This window comes from Arachis hypogaea, chromosome 11, assembly GCF_003086295.3.
Source record: "Arachis hypogaea cultivar Tifrunner chromosome 11, arahy.Tifrunner.gnm2.J5K5, whole genome shotgun sequence".
In the NCBI taxonomy this organism is placed as follows: Eukaryota; Viridiplantae; Streptophyta; class Magnoliopsida; order Fabales; family Fabaceae; genus Arachis; species Arachis hypogaea.
In genome coordinates, this window is record NC_092046.1 from 105,133,101 (window position 1) to 105,150,751 (window position 17,651).

Below are 17,651 nucleotides of genomic sequence, written 5' to 3' on the forward strand. Positions count from 1 at the left end.
TGCCTGCAGAATTTGTTGCTTTGGCAGCAACAAACAAGGAAGCTGAATGGCTTAGAGATTTATTACATAAAATTTCAATTTGGCCAAAACCAATGGCACCAATTTCTATACATTGTGATAGCCAAACAACATTATCAAAGACTTATAGTCAAGTTTATAATGAAAAATCTAGGCACATTAGAGTAAGACATAGCTATGTTAAAAACCTTATTGGTAATGGAATTATATTTATAAATTTTATAAGGTTAGAATAAAATCTTGCAGATCCTTTGATGAAAGAATTGACAAGGGATTTGGTGTTTAAAACATCAAAAGGGATGGGACTAAAATCTGTATTTTAAATAATTACCAACAGTGGAAATCCAACTCACACTTGAGTAACATCAAGTCTTGAGTTCAATGCGGTAAAGTACACTATTAGAGTAATTGTAAGTACCCATAATTATTTCTTTCATTCCAAGGTAAAAAGTACTTGGAACCATAATAGTATAAAAGAATAGGATGAGCTTTGCTCTTAATAGACCTATAGCAAGTATATTATTGTTGAAGTATTTAATTATGGGATACTTTTGATAGAGTCTACCTATATGAGTGTGAACTGAGGCCGGTTCTTGGAGTTAAGATTTTACTCTTAAAGAACTCACAAAAGGATACAAGACACAAGGCCATGTAGTATACTAAATGTGTTGTATTTAATATAACATCTAAATGATACCGAAATTTTATGTGTTATCAGTGCACGCTTGTTCATATGAGTTAAATGGTTCAAAGCTTGTCTACCATTTTAAATTCGGATGAGTGAATACCACTGATTACTAGGTAAAGGTTCAAATCACAAGATACCTCTATTGAAAGCATAAAACTTCCAGAATGATAGGATTGAAATGAAATTTTGACAATGGTGGGGGATTGTGAGATATATTTTCAAAATATGTGAAAAGCTATTTTGAAGAGTTACATCTTTTCATAGAGTTGTGACTTATTCAAAAGTTATTCCTGTTAAAAAGTTACAACTATTTGAAAAGTTATGTCTGTAGAAAGGTTGTAACTATCTGAAAAATTGTGTCTGTTGAGTACGTAGCTACATGTTGCATGTACTCCATATCTATAAATTTTTCTCATTTCATTATTGCTGAACAATCCATCTCAACACTTTCTTTATGCGCAAAAGAAAGAATAGAGAATATTATTCTGTAAATTATCATTTAGTGTAAAACTTGATTGTGTGAGTGCATAAACAAGTCAAGTGTTCTTTATTGTATCCTACAGAAAATTCGTCAGTAACCCATTTTGTACACCATTGTACATTGGTGAAGGTGAATTAAGCCTAAATGAAAGTGTATGTAACACACGCCTCGAAGAATTGTGCTATTTGATTTACTATCCCCTATTCTATCAAGGAAGCTCACACTTTGGTAACTAGTTAAGAATAAATCAATACTTATTATTTATACAGACAATAATCAACTCAAAAGAAGTTTATTGTTGGGCCAAATATTAACATTGAAACTTATGTTTATTTTCTATTTAATTATGCAACCACTAATAGAGTCAAAAGAAGGCTGGTGTTTGGCCAATTAATAAAAAATATATGCAGTAATAAATAGGCATAATTCTCAAGTTTTCATATAAACAATGAGTCGATCCAAAGATAGGCTCATTGTTTGACAGAATTTTGTTCAGAATATTTGGTAAGTCGCACTAAATGAAGTTATGTGTACGTTGTTTATGTAGGTATGGATCGGCTCAAAGAAAGCTCTGTACTTAATCAAATTATATGCGCATTTGTAGTAATAAACATGTGATACTTATCTGGTTCCATGTGAATAATAAATTTGTCCAATGATTGATTTATTGTTTGACAGAATTTATTATTAATGTTTGACTATTGGGTTAAAAATACCGTTTACAAATTAATAATTCTATTCAAAGACTAAATATTAATGTTGTATTAGATATCTGTAATTAGTCCCACCATTATATGAATTTTATTCATATGACATGTAGCTTGTGTGAATATATTATTTTTCTTTAAAGTTATATATACCAATTTTAGTCTATTTTTAAATAGAATTTTTTTGAAAATTGAAAAAAAAAAAGAAACTTTCTATCATTAGTAACTTATATTTCATTAAATCATACTCATATGATCTTTTGAAATAAATATAATTGATAACTTATATTAATTCGGTGGAAGTAAGTATATTTTCAATATTCTTATATGTTAATGGCATATAGAACTGTAAATAAGGTTATATATTCAACTCTAAGGGAGACAATTATAATCTCATTAGGTGCCTCAAGAAAGTTATAAAACTCAAAAGTGTATAAAATTTATTATGCTTTGGTAGTAGTCTGATGGATAACAATATACTTTATTGATATCTTTAAGAGATATTTGAGTCCATTAATAGTAGACAAATAAATTTTGTTATAGCAAAATATTATATGTTCATACATAAGAAGTTAGAAACTAAAGTTAGAGATTATTTGGTATTCAAATTTTGATTTTATTGGATGTTAAGAAAATTTTGATCCATTGTTGGTATATTTATATGCTCATTGAAAGAGTTTTTTAAAAAAGTATTAAGGAGACACTTATTACTCTTTTCACTAAAGTATTTGAATATAAAACACCTTTTTGAATGCATTCAATTAGGTGACTACAAATACCTATTACAAATTATGAATATATATATATATATATATATATATATATATATATATATATATATATTTGAAAGACCACTGGGGTTATTTTGTGATAATATGTTAGTAGTTTAATACTTTAAATTGTTATTAAACAAGAGAGTTTACAGCGTTTTAGTATTTAATGAGCAAGTTAGCACAAATTCCATAAATGCATGCATATTTGGTTTATCAGAAACAAACACACAAGATCTTTTATGTGGATACTATTCATATAGGTATCATATCATTTTATAATATATTGTTTTATTGAGAGTGTACATTTGCATGCTCATGTGGTTTAGACAAATTTATGAATAATAATTGTTTCTACAGAAATAAAATATTCAGTTTCATTTTCACTCTAACTCATGATCTCATAAAGTTTATTAATGTTAGACCAATTAAAAATAGGCATGTATAAGATCATTTTCACATGTAATTTCTAATTTTTTTTATCCAAACTTGATTTATGTTATTGAATATATTAGTATGATTATTATCGTGGTTTCATTGTAATACTAATGTGATAAAAAATGCGATAATTTCACAATTGATATATGAGACGGACCAGATTGTTAAACTATTAAGAAAAATAGAATTTAGATGCGCGAACAAAGTTTATAAGATGTGATTATTTCAGAAAATTATATATGTATGTATAGCACAAGTTAGAGATTGTTAGGAAATTATTATTTCATAATCTATTTATGGACAATATATATATTAATTATAAGCACAAATTAAACTATTTCATATTAAATGACTTATATAACGGTGATCTCAATTATTGTCATAAATGGTGAATTGAATAAGTCATTATTACTTTTGATTTGGAATTAAAGAGAATAAAATTAGAGATATTATTTTATTTGGGTTTAATAAGTGTCATGCTCAAATATAAATAATGACTTCAGGGTTTTAGTCATTAATACATCAAAGTCGCCTCTGTAACTATTTTCTTATAAAATAAAAGAGTAGCGATTTAGGTTGAGAAAGATCAAAAAATCACAAGAGCCAAATTTTTTTTAATCAGGCTAACGAATTAAAATATGCTTTCGCATTCAAGTATTTTTTTTCTTAATAATTTAACATGAATGATCCTGGGTTAAAAAATTCTTAAAATTTTTAACATATTATTATTCTATCATTATCAGAAATTATTTTTGTATATTGTATTTTATAAATCTTTTCAAAAGTTATCATCTCTATACTAAAAATGAGTTATTAAATTAGTTATTATGTATTTTTGTATAAATACACGTGTTGTTTAATTTATTTTTAACGCGTATTTATGTGACTAATTTAATAACTAATTTTTTTGTGTGTAAATGTAGTATAGTTGAAATCTTTTTATATGCAAATATTATTCAAAAATGCTTTATACAACTAAAAATCAGTCATTATATATTTATTTATTATTTAATTTATTTTTAATATATATTTTATATTTTTAACATGGGTAGCCAAATATTATTACCATCTCTGACTTATCGTAAACCCAAAAGGTGAAATGTTATTTGAACTAAGACAAATGATTTCGTAGTCTTCTCTAAAGGGGATTTTTTATTTTGATAAATAAATTAATTATAATAATTATTGAAGTAAATATTTTAAAAAATAATTACTGAAATAAATATTTTTTTTATCTCGTTTACAGTTTAAATGAGATAATTTTGCATATATCTTATTTACAGTGTAAACAAGATACACATGTGTCGTGTCTTCTCTTATTTTATTTACACTTTAAACGAGATATGTGTATTGGTAAAAAAAATATTTTTTTTGAAAAATAATAAAAAATATTAATAATATCAATAATCCAAACTTTTAACATGTAATTAGTATATAAAAAACTGGTAGAAAATATTAAAATAAATATGTTTGATCAATTAGTACTAAAAAAGAGTACATAAAAAAAGATTTTAGATTAGAGTAAAGTATCGTTTTTGTCCCCAATATTTAGGGTAAATTCTATTTGTGTCCCTAACATTTAAATCGTCCTATTTGTATCCCTAACGTTTGTAAAAGTGATTCAATGTTATCTTGCCGTCAATTATACATCATGAGTGCTTTAGTTTAAGTTTTAAAAATCTTTTCTTGAAATTAGAATACAAATGTCTGAGATAGAATCGATGGTCCACTTCGAAAAATAACTCATCAAAAGTTGAAACTAATTCCTACAACATTTATATAATTCACTTTTCTAGGGACATAATTGAATCTAAACACAAATAATGGGTATAATATTAAAATCGAACATATCCAAGTGAGACCTAATTGAGAATGAATACATCCAACTGAGAATAATTGAAAAATATAATCTGATTTGTTAGTATAATTAATAGTAGGATAACATTGAATCACTTTTATAAACGTTGGAGATACAAATAGGACGATTTAAACGTTAGGGACACAAATAAGACTTACCCCAAATGTTAGGGACAAAAACGATACTTTACTCTTTTAGATTAAAATATGATCAATTGGATTAATTTAAATTTGAAAAATAAAAAATTCGTAGGTGTTCAAGTTGCATGATGAAACCATTATCTCATCTCCTACTATCCCCATTAACCTCTCCTAACAATTGGTGGCAAACGGTTATCTTTCAATCTCCCATTCTTTTTCTGATCGTCCATCACTCTCCCATTCTTTCATGAAACTTGAACACGTACGAATTTTTTATTTTTCAAAATTTAAATCAATCCAATTGGATTTTATTTTAATCTAAAATTTTTTATGTACTATTTTTGAGTACTAATTGATCAAATATATCCATTTTAATCTTTTTTATCAACTATTTTATTTACTAATTCCATGCTAAAAGTTTGGATTATTGATATTATTAATATTCTTTATTATTTTCTGAAAAAAATATTTTTTTATAAATACACGTATCTCGTTTATACTGTAAGACTGTGTTTGGTTTATGTGTAGTTTGAGACATAGACACAAATACATAGACATTGAAGACATAGACATAGTGATACACGTATTTTTTTAATTTGTTTGATAAGTAAGCACAAGACACAATAATAAATTAACTCTTCATAAAATATCAACATTGCCCTTACCACAAAATATCACCACCACCGTCACCATTTTCTCTTTGTCACTATTTAAACAATCACCTCTATTTTTTTACTACTATTAACAACTCTTGAACTAATAAAAGAAATTAATCAAATAAAATAATCCAAGATATTTAACAAATGGTCCTAATTAGCTTCTAATAAAATATAATTTATTTAAAAAAAAAACAAAACAAAGAACACTTCATCAACAAACATTCCTAACCATTTGCCTCCAACAACACTAAAGTCTTCTTTTCATCTTCAGTTTAAAAATCCACCAACAAGGCTAGTAGCCATTGTTGTAACCTTGATTTTAAAAATGATGAAACTCTTGAACAAGAGAGGCAAAGGCAGAAGCAAATCGAAAAAAAGAGAAGAAGAATGACAGATCTGGAAGCTAACGACATTAAAGACAATGATAGATGCGATATAGAGCAGTAACAATGGAGGATTTGGGCGTCAACAAAGGTAGATACAACAAGAAGTAGAAGAGGCAGAGGAATAGGCCAAGAAGAAGAAGAAGAATAAAAAAGAGATTAGGAAAATAGACAAAAAGATGAAGAGGAGGAAGAGAAAAATATGTAGCTATTCTGGAAGAGAAATAGACCATGATGAAGAGAAAGAGAAAGATGGAGGTGAAGAGATGGAGGAGTTCAGATTTACTAGGAAAGATGAAGTGGAAGGAGATGAAGTAGGATGGAGGGTAATGTTAGAAATTTTATAAAATTAGTAATAGTGAAATTGTCTAAAAAATGATATAATTTGTGTCCACCTTTAAAAATTCAAAGATACAAAATATACGTATTCTATGTATTCTTGTGTGTAACCGCGTTTCTCACTTTTTTGTGTCTTATACAACAAACATTGGACGTGTGTCACTGTGTCTATGTCTTTGATAGACATAGACAGTAACCAACAGGCCGTAAACAAGATAATGAAGATATACACATGTCACGTTTTTCTCTCTTATCTCGTTTACAGTCACTGTAAACGAGATAAGAAGGAAATATTTATTTTGGTATATTTTTTAAAATATTTATTTTATTAATTATTATAATTAATTAATTTATTAAAATAAAAAACCCTCTCTAAAGGCTACCTATATAATCTTAAAAAATAATTCTATTTTGAACCTTATTTTTTTAATTTAAAATTACAAAAATTCTCTTAAGTTTTAATATTTTCTCTTTTAACACTGTCCTTATTCTCATTCAAAGAAATTGCAGTGAGTCACCCAAAAAAACAAGTCACCAAAAAAAAAAACCCAAATTGCAGTGACAACAATCCACAAGCTTCTCCTCATACAATGGCTAAAAAAGAACTCATCCATGGTAGCATTGCACTCAAGGAAACCTAAATCAATTTAAAGTTCACAAAGAAATTACAATGCTCCATATTTCATCTTCCTCTTCCACTCCCTAACCCTCATGCTCCTTTTCCAAAAATAATTAAATGAATAAAATATAAAAAATAAATTTTTAATTAGTTAACATTAGATTTTTATTATAAAATTATTTTGTTAATCCAATTTAAAGTTTAAAATTTAAATTTATAGTCTAAAATTTAAAATTTAAAATAAAAAATAATTTAAAAAAGAAAATAATTAATTTTAACTAAAAAAATTAGTTCCCTAGTTAAACTTAGTTTTAATTACATTCATTCCATTTATATTGTATTTGTACTATATATTTCAATTTGGAACTTCATTGATTATTTTGTGTGTCCCTCCTCCCTCGTGTTGGTACTCAATTTATTCTTGTCCATTATGAACTAGATGTCATAAACCGTACCCTAATAAAGAGCTAGAATTGGATAAAATTTAAACCTCTTAATTGCTATAATGCTACGTATAGCTATTGCAATGACTATTTACTATTTAGTAATGTGAGAAAACGAACTTTTTCGGTCAATAACAGTCAATTTTCTTAAAACAATTTTATTTATCTGAAATTTTATATCTTAAATTATAATTATCTTAAATCTTAAATTATAAATCTAAATTCTAAAGTTGATTAATATTGACTAACCCAAATTTAAATTCTCTGTATTTTTTCTTATATCATATGCAAGATAATACAGACGATATAGTTACTATATAACCAATAGAAAATAAAATTGACATTATAAAATTAAAGTGATACAAGTTAAATATGATTTTTTTAAAATACTTTTTACTAAATAAGAAATATATATTTTTTATTAATTAAACAAATAATCACTTTTTATTTTGTTATATTTTATATGAATGATTGAGATTTAAAACTACTAATTAGATTAATTATATTTTTAAAAAGAATTCGAATGGACTAAATATATTTTTTAACAAAAGAGGAAAAAAAAATAAAAAATTCATAACCTAATATAGTACACATAAGTATGTTATTTTTATAAAGGTGTTAAGCTTCCTAATTTATTTGGGACTGTATTAACATTCCTAAACATATACGAATGGCTTCAAACCAACCCACCCTCCACCTCACCTTTTTGCAATGAGCACACAGTGGTTTGGAGCATAGAGGCGTGATAGCAAGCACTTGGAATTGGTTGGTTGGGTGGGTGAGTAAGTAGTACCAAATTAAAGGCACACACTAGCCGCTGAAGCCTAGTTAAAATGACACATTAATATGTGTTTTAATAGAGGTGTTGAAATCCAAATCGATTTAAATTGTTTATTCAATTTAATCTAAATTAAAAATTAATTAAAATCATACTAATTTGGATTTGATTGGATTCTATCTTTTGTAAACTGTTGGATCAGATTGGATTTTAAATCTACTTTTCATAATCGATCCAATATAATACAAACTGCACAGTGTGCTATAATATTATTATTTTATTATTATATCTACAATTATACTTATAGAATGTTCAATTTGTTATATATTTTTATGTTATTCATGTATTATTATTATTTAATAAATATTTTATGTCCAAAATGTCATTATTTATTTATTTTAATTAATCTATAATTTTATTTCTATTGTTATGTTATCATTAGTTTTTTTAAGATATTGTTGGGACTTGTTATGTTATTGTTGATTATTTAAAATTTGATGTTGAGACTTGTTATATGTATTTAATTTTTTTAATTTATAAAAATCGCAAATCCAATCCAATCCGATCCAAACCACTTGAAATTAGATTGGATCGCATCGAATTTCTTTTTTAAAAATCATCAAATCCAAACCACAAGTAAAATTAATGTCCGGATCATATGAGTTTTGACCGATCCAAACAGTAAACACTCCCATCTCTTAATATGCTGCACATACTAGCCGCTGAAGCATAGATAAAATGACATATTAGTATGTCTCTTGATATGCTGCATTTGAGTTCAAATCTTGACTATACCAGATGATGGATAAAAACTCTTAAAAATGTTGAGTGTGTAAGTTTGTGATTTAATATTTAGCATTAGAAACTGTCTAATGTATCTGATCAGAAAAGAAAAAAAAAGGCACACACTACACTATTTACTAGTGGTCCACGCTGGTAACTACAATCATGTTTCCTTTTCTGGGGGCTATGAATGTGACATGGACAAACCCAACTGGACATAAGGTTGCTTATGCTTCAATCCTGGGTAACTAATCAGATATGGATCGTAGAAAGCTACCACTGAAACTAAGTGTATTGAGGTGAATGTGAAACTTAAGATAATTTGAGATACTTGTCTAATTGTCTTCATGCATTTTGGCTTCTATGAATTAGGAATAATCTTTGTAATAAACAGAAACCAATATTCTCTCCCTCTTCAAGACACATCCATCTACTTAAAGGAAATATAGGAATTATAATATTTGTATAAGATATCATTATTACTACACCTTATTCACATAAATAACAAGGTGTAGTTTCTGGTGTCTAAGTCCATCTGGTGGCTAAGATGACTGCAGGCGTGGCATATATGATATTTTGACCGTTGGAGATGGGAAGCTGTGTTTACCGTGATTATGACCTGTTTATGTTGCGATAAATTCATTAATCAAACTGGATAAAGTTTATGCCTTTACTAAACATTCGCAGAGAAAAAGAAGAAATAAACAATATACTAATGAAACATTAATTTGAACAAAATTAAAATTTTGATAGAAATTCTGAGGATGTAAATTGTAGAAGCTGAAATGAGAATTTTATGAAGGCACAACTGTGGTAGTTCAGAGGCAAGGTTGAGTTCGTGCAAGTGTGGAAGTTGAAGATGCGATCGCCGGTCTGGAGTTTTCGTCTGCAACTTCTTGGCGTCATGGAGCTTTGAGTTCATGGCCAACTTGAGGGTTGAGGTTGTGGCCGACTAGTGGTTAGTTGAAGATTGGATCGTCGATGATAGGTTTGCGCCAGTCGTCGGAGTAAATTTCTTCCTCATTTTTCATTGTGTTGCTGGATTTTGGGAACGGAACCTTTATCTACGATAACCACAACACTAAGCAACATCACATGTCATCTCTTCATTGGTTGGTCCATTTTTAGCCACCAATAGCCACAAGAAACATAGTCACCAGAGACATGGCCAAATAACAAATACATTTAATAAAACTCTTGATTGAATTATAAATTTTATGAAATTACGATCACTTTTACAATTTGGTAGAGTTAACATCCAGATTTATGACGCATGTAATGGATGAGATTTATTTCTAACTTCAAATATTATTGTATCTTTCTATTTTCATATTTGTGTTCTCCTATCTCAATTATGAAATGCAGGGCCGGGACAGTGGGAATGTGGCGGAGGACGATGGTGATGGGGGCTGTGAGAGAAGACGTGGGTTTGGAGGGGGACCGATTTAAGGAAGGTGAAGAAGATGGCTGTTGTGAGTTGGAGTTTGGTAGTTGAATCTGGAGTAATTGCTTATTAAGCAGAGGATGAAATAATGGAGAGATCTTGCAAGCATAGAATGAAGCACCGGCACAAAAAAGGAGATAGACAAAAAAAAAAAAAAAAAAAAAAAGAAGGGGGGAGGGGGGGGAGCGTGTAGGAGTTTACTGAAAAATCTTAGCAACGCGTGTCATAATTAATTAAATTAATTATGTCAAATGATTTTTAACGCACAGAATGTGAGGAATTTGGGGGCTGTAGGCAGAAAGAATATGATTTAAAATTTTAGTTACAAAAGATAGAGATGTTAGGCTTAGTTGAGACTAAAAAGAAGCTGATCACAAGGTTTGATGTTATTGGTCTTTGGAAGAATAATTCTATTGATTTGGAGTTGGTAAGGGCAGAGGAAACATGGAGAGGATTGGTGCTCATGTGAAATAATAATTTTTTAAAAAAGCTGAACTGTTCTAAAGGTGGCCGGTGGTTGTGTGGTTAAGGAATCCTTTGAAAAATTTATTGTACTTTCTGTCTGATCTAGTGTATAGCCATTGCCCTCAAGTGAGTGAAGAGAAGCTAGATTTTTTTAGAGGAATTGAATTTTATCAAGAGTTTTTTGTCAGGTTTTCTTCTGCTACATGGATGATTTTAATGGGGTGGTACATGTTGGAAAGAGAAACTGAAATATTAGTCTAGCAGTGTTAGCAGAAGAATTTAGCATATGGTTAATTGATATGGAACTGATGGGTCTGGTAATTAATGACAGAATGTATACATGGTTCAAAGAAAAGTCCTATAGTTGGATTGATAGGCTCATAGTCTCCCTAGAGGCTAGAGTGGCTAGAGGAGTTTCCATAGACGCATTTGAAGGATGAGTCTTAGTGGAGGATAGGTCTTAGTTGTAGGCCATGTTTGCAGCTACGAAGAGCACTTTGAATGTTGGGTTGTGGCTATGATGAGAAAAGGAACTCATAAGAGTTGGATGGATGACTGAATTTTATGCAGTGATCTGAAATATTTAGTTTAGTAGAAATGAGAATGTCTTTCAGAAATCACGAATAGAGGTGGTGGAGAGATCCTTTGCGAACAATGAAGAGTGTGGCTAAGAATTTCCGAACAATAATGAACACGGTTCTGGAGTAGTACTCTTATTTTTTTCCACTTTATATCCTATCCTATTTATTTTAGTGTTTGAATATATCTTGTTTGAGAATTTTATCTTTTGTTTCTTGTACATTGTACTATCTTCACTTTATTGTGTTGAGTTTTTTTTTTTAAATAAAAAGTCTTATAGTTTTTAGACTAAAGTTAAGTGTTTAATTAATTCAATATTATTGAAGCTAATTAGGCCGACATGGTTTGAATGTTGCACATCAAACCTCAAATGGTTTTGACTCTTTAAGACTAGTATTGTATAATATTATGAAGAGTGATTGACCAAAGCCAATGAGGTTGTTTTGTCTCTCGTGTTTTCTTCTCATAATTTAATATAAGATTAGGTGTGTTTAGGTTTGTGAAGAAACAGATGCCTTAACCCTCTATAATCAATTTTGATAGTTGAATAGAAAAACACATATAGAACACGACGATGATGGCACCTAATACTGTCCTGTGCATAAAAGAAGCAAATTAAAACTAGTTAGGAAAATAAAAAATTAAAAAGGGAAATAATCTTAAAGAATAAGAAAATTAAAAGAACGTAAGTGTAAAAAGTTAAGCTCGTTAGTCACATATTATTTTCCCTATGCATAGTGACTCACTTTCTCATGTATAATCATGCATATGCTATAAAGTTGAAAATCTTTACTAGTTTTATTATTAGAGAAACTACAAATAGATCGAGACATTTTATCTTAAACACAAATAAATCTTCTACTAATTTTAAATATAAAATATTTTTTATTTTTTAAAATATAAGACATTTAAATCTCTCTAAAAAACTTATTTATTTTTATATATTTTAAATAAAAAAATTTAAATATCTCGTATTTTAAAAAATAAAAAATATTTTTATATTTTTAATTAGTAAAAACATATCTTCGAATTATAAAGTTGGGACTTATTTATCTTTTTCTCTTATTATTATTCTCTTCTTTGATAACTTGAAGAATTTTATCACGGCAAGCAGACAGAATATAATGGCAAATGCACGGTATGTCATGTTTTAAACATCCTAAGAAGAAATCTTAGTATTACGATGGTGTAATGTGGTTGAAATTTTCTGATTTCGAAATTAATGGTACTCTTAGCTTGTTAAGTCAAATCACGCTCAAGTTTCTTTATTTATTTTCTGTGATCCAAAATTACTTCTAAAAGTTTCTTTTCATATGCTATGAATTTGTACAACAACAATGTGAACCAAATTATTTTGCATATAGAAAGTGGACTATTTGTGCCGATAAATATTCGATTTGTATTGTATTAAGAATTTGGTTTCAAATTTATAATACTGCTATAAGAGTCTTTTTTCTAATTTAAGAATTTAGCTAATTGATAAAATTAGTATTAGAAATTTTTTTTGAACCTTTTAGTTTAATAAATGCATAATAAAAATTTTGAGAACTTAAACTTTGTATTTTTTTAATAAAATCTTTTTTAATTAGTAATTTTATCATGTGTCTTTATTTAAAGAAATTTTAGGAGGTTAATATTGTTTTTATCAATATTAGTTAAGACTTAGTTAATATTTTATTTTTATACTATTAAGATTTAGAGTTTGGAATTTACTCAATTTAGTACTTAAGATTTAGAATATTAACCAAGAAATAATAAATTTAGTTAGTCGTGTAATATTAATCTTATAAATATTTCTATAAATACTTATTGAATTTAAGAACATATTTTGTTTTCAATAGAGTCGTTATTGACAGACATAATGTTTGGTAACCAAAGAAAATCAGCCAAAAATAGCCATAACTTGCTTTATTTAGCATTCATTAATTGTTGCGATAATTAATTAATCTGTTTTTTTATCTCAAAAAAATTGGCCTACTTTGTGTAACCTTTTATCCAAGGGAATGATATATTTTATAGCTTCTTGTACTTAGTTAAACTCTTCATATTATATTCCCGAGAGAGAGAGGCATCAAATCCCTTGTGAAACTAAAAGGCTAGAAAGGAATAATAACTATAATTTTTTAGAAAATATAAATTACAAGTTAAGCCCTTCATTTACCACAAACACATCCATGCAATTTATCTGTACCATTAAGTGCCAACCTTCTATTTAAACAGAGTAGGCATGGCTGCTTCAGTAGAACTACTTTAAAAGGTGGATCTCACATCCTCATAGCACTTGAATCTTTGTCACTTTTCAGTTTTCATCATTATTCTTCCTTCATATCCTGTTCTCCTTTTTTAAGTACTTTCATTTTCATACTCAGCATCTTAAACTTGATCTTTTTCCTTCTTTATTCTCTACAATTTCACATACAATGGATCTCTTAGCCTTATAGCATTCCATTTGAACCATTGATCAGGTGTCTGAATCTCCATAATGAAACTTACGATTGGAAAACACTGTGCAATGGGTTACATTTGTTTGAGCCATTTCTTTCTGTTTCTGGCCATAATTGGCACTGATTTTGTTTCAAGTATGGCCAATAATGAAACAGATTCCTATTGGCTTCTCAGAATAAAATCAGAACTTGTTGATCCATTAGGAGCTTTGAGCAACTGGTCTCCAACAACTCACATGTGCAACTGGAATGGTCTAACATGTTCACTTGATCAAGAACATGTTATAGGTCTGAACCTTTCTGGTTCAGGAATATCAGGTTCCATCTCAGTTGAGTTTGACCACCTCTCACATCTTCAAACACTTGACTTGTCTTCAAATTCACTTACTGGCTCCATCCCTTCAAAGCTTTTTAAGCTTCAAAATCTAACAACACTTCTCCTATACTCAAATTCTCTCTCTGGGAACATTCCTTTAGAGATAGGTAATTTGAAGAACTTGCAAGTTCTTAGAATAGGTGACAACATGTTGGAAGGTGAAATTGCATCTAGTATTGTTAACCTAACAAAGTTGACAGTGTTGGGATTAGGCTACTGCAACTTCAATGGCAGCATACCATTCAGGATCGGTGAATTGAAGAATCTGGTTTCTCTTGATTTGCAAAGTAACAGCTTTAGTGGCACCATACCTGAAGATATTCAAGGCTGCGAAATGCTTGAAACCTTTGCAGCATCAAACAACATGCTTGATGGGAACATTCCCTCCTCTATAGGCTCTCTTAAATCATTGAAAATTTTGAATCTTGCCAACAATACTCTCTCTGGATCAATTCCTAAAACCCTGAGTCATCTTTCCAACTTGACATACCTGAATTTGCTTGGAAACAAACTCAATGGAGAAATCCCTTCTGAGCTCAACAGTCTAACCCAGCTGCAGACATTAGACTTGTCCGAAAACAACCTTTCAGGACCAATACCACTCCTCAATACCAAATTACAGAATCTTGTGTCCCTGGTTCTGTCTGATAATGCTTTCACTGGTAGCATTCCAAGCAACTTCTGCCTCAAAGGTTCTTCAAAGCTTGAGCAGCTTTTCTTGTCTCAAAACATGCTGTATGGAAAATTCCCCTTGGAGCTACTCGACTGTTCCTCAATCCAACAGTTGGATCTTTCTGACAATAGCTTTGAAGGAGAGCTTCCATCCTACCTTGACATGCTGCAGAACCTCACTGATCTTGTGCTCAACAACAACAGCTTTGTTGGATCCTTACCTCCGGAAATCGGAAATATTACTAGCTTGGAAGGCCTTTTCCTGTTTGGTAACTCTTTCACAGGTACAATCCCAGTGGAGGTCGGAAGGCTTCATAGATTGAACACCATTTACCTCTATGATAACCAGATGTCTGGAACCATACCGAGAGAGTTAACAAACTGCACAAGCTTAAGGGAAATCGACTTCTTTGGAAACCACTTTACCGGGCCGATTCCAGAAACTATAGGCAAGCTTAAGGACTTGGTTGTTCTTCATCTGAGGCAGAATGACTTGTCTGGTCCAATCCCTCCGAGCATGGGGTACTGTAAGAGTCTTCAGATATTAGCATTAGCAGATAACAGCCTGTCTGGTTCGATACCACCCACATTCGGTTATCTTTCAGAACTCTTCAAAATTACCCTTTACAACAACTCCTTTGAAGGACCTCTCCCTCCTTCACTTCTTGCTCTCAAGAACCTCAAAATCATAAATTTTTCCCACAACAGGTTCAGTGGAAGTTTCTCTCCTCTCACTGGCTCAAATTCTCTAACTATACTGGACTTGACTAACAACAGCTTCTCAGGTCCCATCCCTTCTACATTGGGCAATTCCCTAAGCCTCAGCCGTCTCCGGCTCGCATACAATAATCTCACCGGAGCCATTCCTTCGGAGTTTTTCTACCTTACTGAGCTTAACTTCCTCGATTTGTCATTCAACAACTTAACAGGAGATGTGTTACCTCAACTCTCGAACTCTCACAAAATCCAACACATGCTCCTGAGTAATAACAGGTTCACTGGCCAACTACCCCCATGGTTGGCAATCTTACAAACACTTGGTGAGCTAGATCTCTCATACAACAACTTCAATGGCAGGGTGCTTTCTGAGCTTGGTAAATGCTCAAATTTGCTTAAACTCTCTCTGCATCACAACAATCTCTCAGGGGATATCCCACAAGAGATTGGAAATCTCACTTGCCTCAATGTTCTAAACTTACAAAGCAATAGTCTCTCCGGCCGCATCCCCTCAATGATTCGGCAATGCAGCAAGCTTTATGAGCTCAGGCTCTCAGAGAATTTCTTGACAGGTTCCATACCAGAAGAGCTAGGGGATCTTGCTGAATTGCAAGTGATCTTAGACTTGAGTAAAAATCGCTTCACCGGTGAGATTCCATCTTCACTTGGAAACCTTATGAAGCTAGAAAGACTAAATCTTTCTTTCAATCAGCTACAAGGCAAGGTTCCTTCATCACTGGGAAAACTCACAAGCCTCCATGTAGTGAATCTTTCTAGCAACAATCTTGAAGGCCAGATTCCCTCAACATTTTCGGGGTTCCCAAGAAGCTCATTCCTCAAAAATGAAGGCTTGTGTGGCCCACCATTGGTACCATGCTCCACATCACAGGGGAAAATGCAAATGCAGCTATCAAATATGCAAGTGGCGGCAATCATAGTAGCAACTGTTTTCACTTCCACAGTGATATGTTTGGTTATGATTTACATCATGTTGAGGATATGGTGCAATTGGAGGAAAGTTTCCATTTCAAGTTCAGATGGTGGCATTGCTGCAAAATGTGCTAATAACAATAATAAAACAGGGAATGGTGAGTATTGGAACATGAACATGAACTCTTCCTCCTTTGGGTTGATTCCTTCACCAGATAAGAAGAATAATTCAATGGCAACAACAACAGCAGCTATATGCTTCTTTGATATCAAAAAGGAAGGTGTGGATAATACAAACATATAAACTATTAAGTTTTTTTTTTTTTTTTTTTTTTCTCTTTTCCCACAAAGTTTGTGTTTTTAAACATTTTAGTTAGCGGGAACAGTACTGGTACATCATCAAACGCTGACTTCAAGCTCAAACACACTAGTGAAAAATTGTGTGATACGGCATTGTTTATACGTATTCATTTGTGATTCCAAATTTGTGTCTTCTCTATCATTTTCCCACGACATAGTTCCTAAATATAATAATGTTCAATATATTAAACTGTTTTTGGTAAAAATAAATTATAAACTTTAGCTGAGGTTTTGTTAACTTTTTTCTTTGTTATACAAAAATGTAAGTCCTTATATTTTAGTTCCCCATAGATATTGTTTTTAATACTTGAATATTTATGATAATTTAATTTTAGGAAACTCAAACTAAAATTTTAAAAAGGTTAAACAAAACTAACATTTTCTTGGATATATAATAAATTTCCACCAAATCAACATGATACCATTACACCAATAAGATGAATAACAAATTAGCAATAATAGTTGCCGACAACTTGATTTAGCAGTATTAAATAAGTGTCAAAAGCTTGTTTAAAAAACTGTGATATCAATTTCAATATTTTAAAGACCAAAGAAATACT

The 17,651-nt window shown here is 30.2% G+C and overlaps 1 protein-coding gene across 1 annotated transcript; it reads left to right on the forward strand.

Annotated features, from left to right (window-relative positions):
* Window positions 1-13,837: 13,837 nt before the first annotated feature.
* Window positions 13,838-17,215, forward strand: LOC112722336 (uncharacterized). The gene has a single exon (XM_025773322.3). The coding sequence runs from the start codon at window positions 14,075-14,077 to the stop codon at window positions 17,033-17,035; it is 2,961 nt and encodes a 986-aa protein (XP_025629107.1). The 5' UTR covers window positions 13,838-14,074; the 3' UTR covers window positions 17,036-17,215.
* The last annotated feature ends 436 nt before the right edge of the window (window positions 17,216-17,651 follow it).

Excerpts from the sequence above, each read along its gene's own strand:
- LOC112722336 (XM_025773322.3), top strand. The coding sequence starts at position 14,075 with ATGAAACTTACGATTGGAAAACACTGTGCAATGGGTTACATTTGTTTG.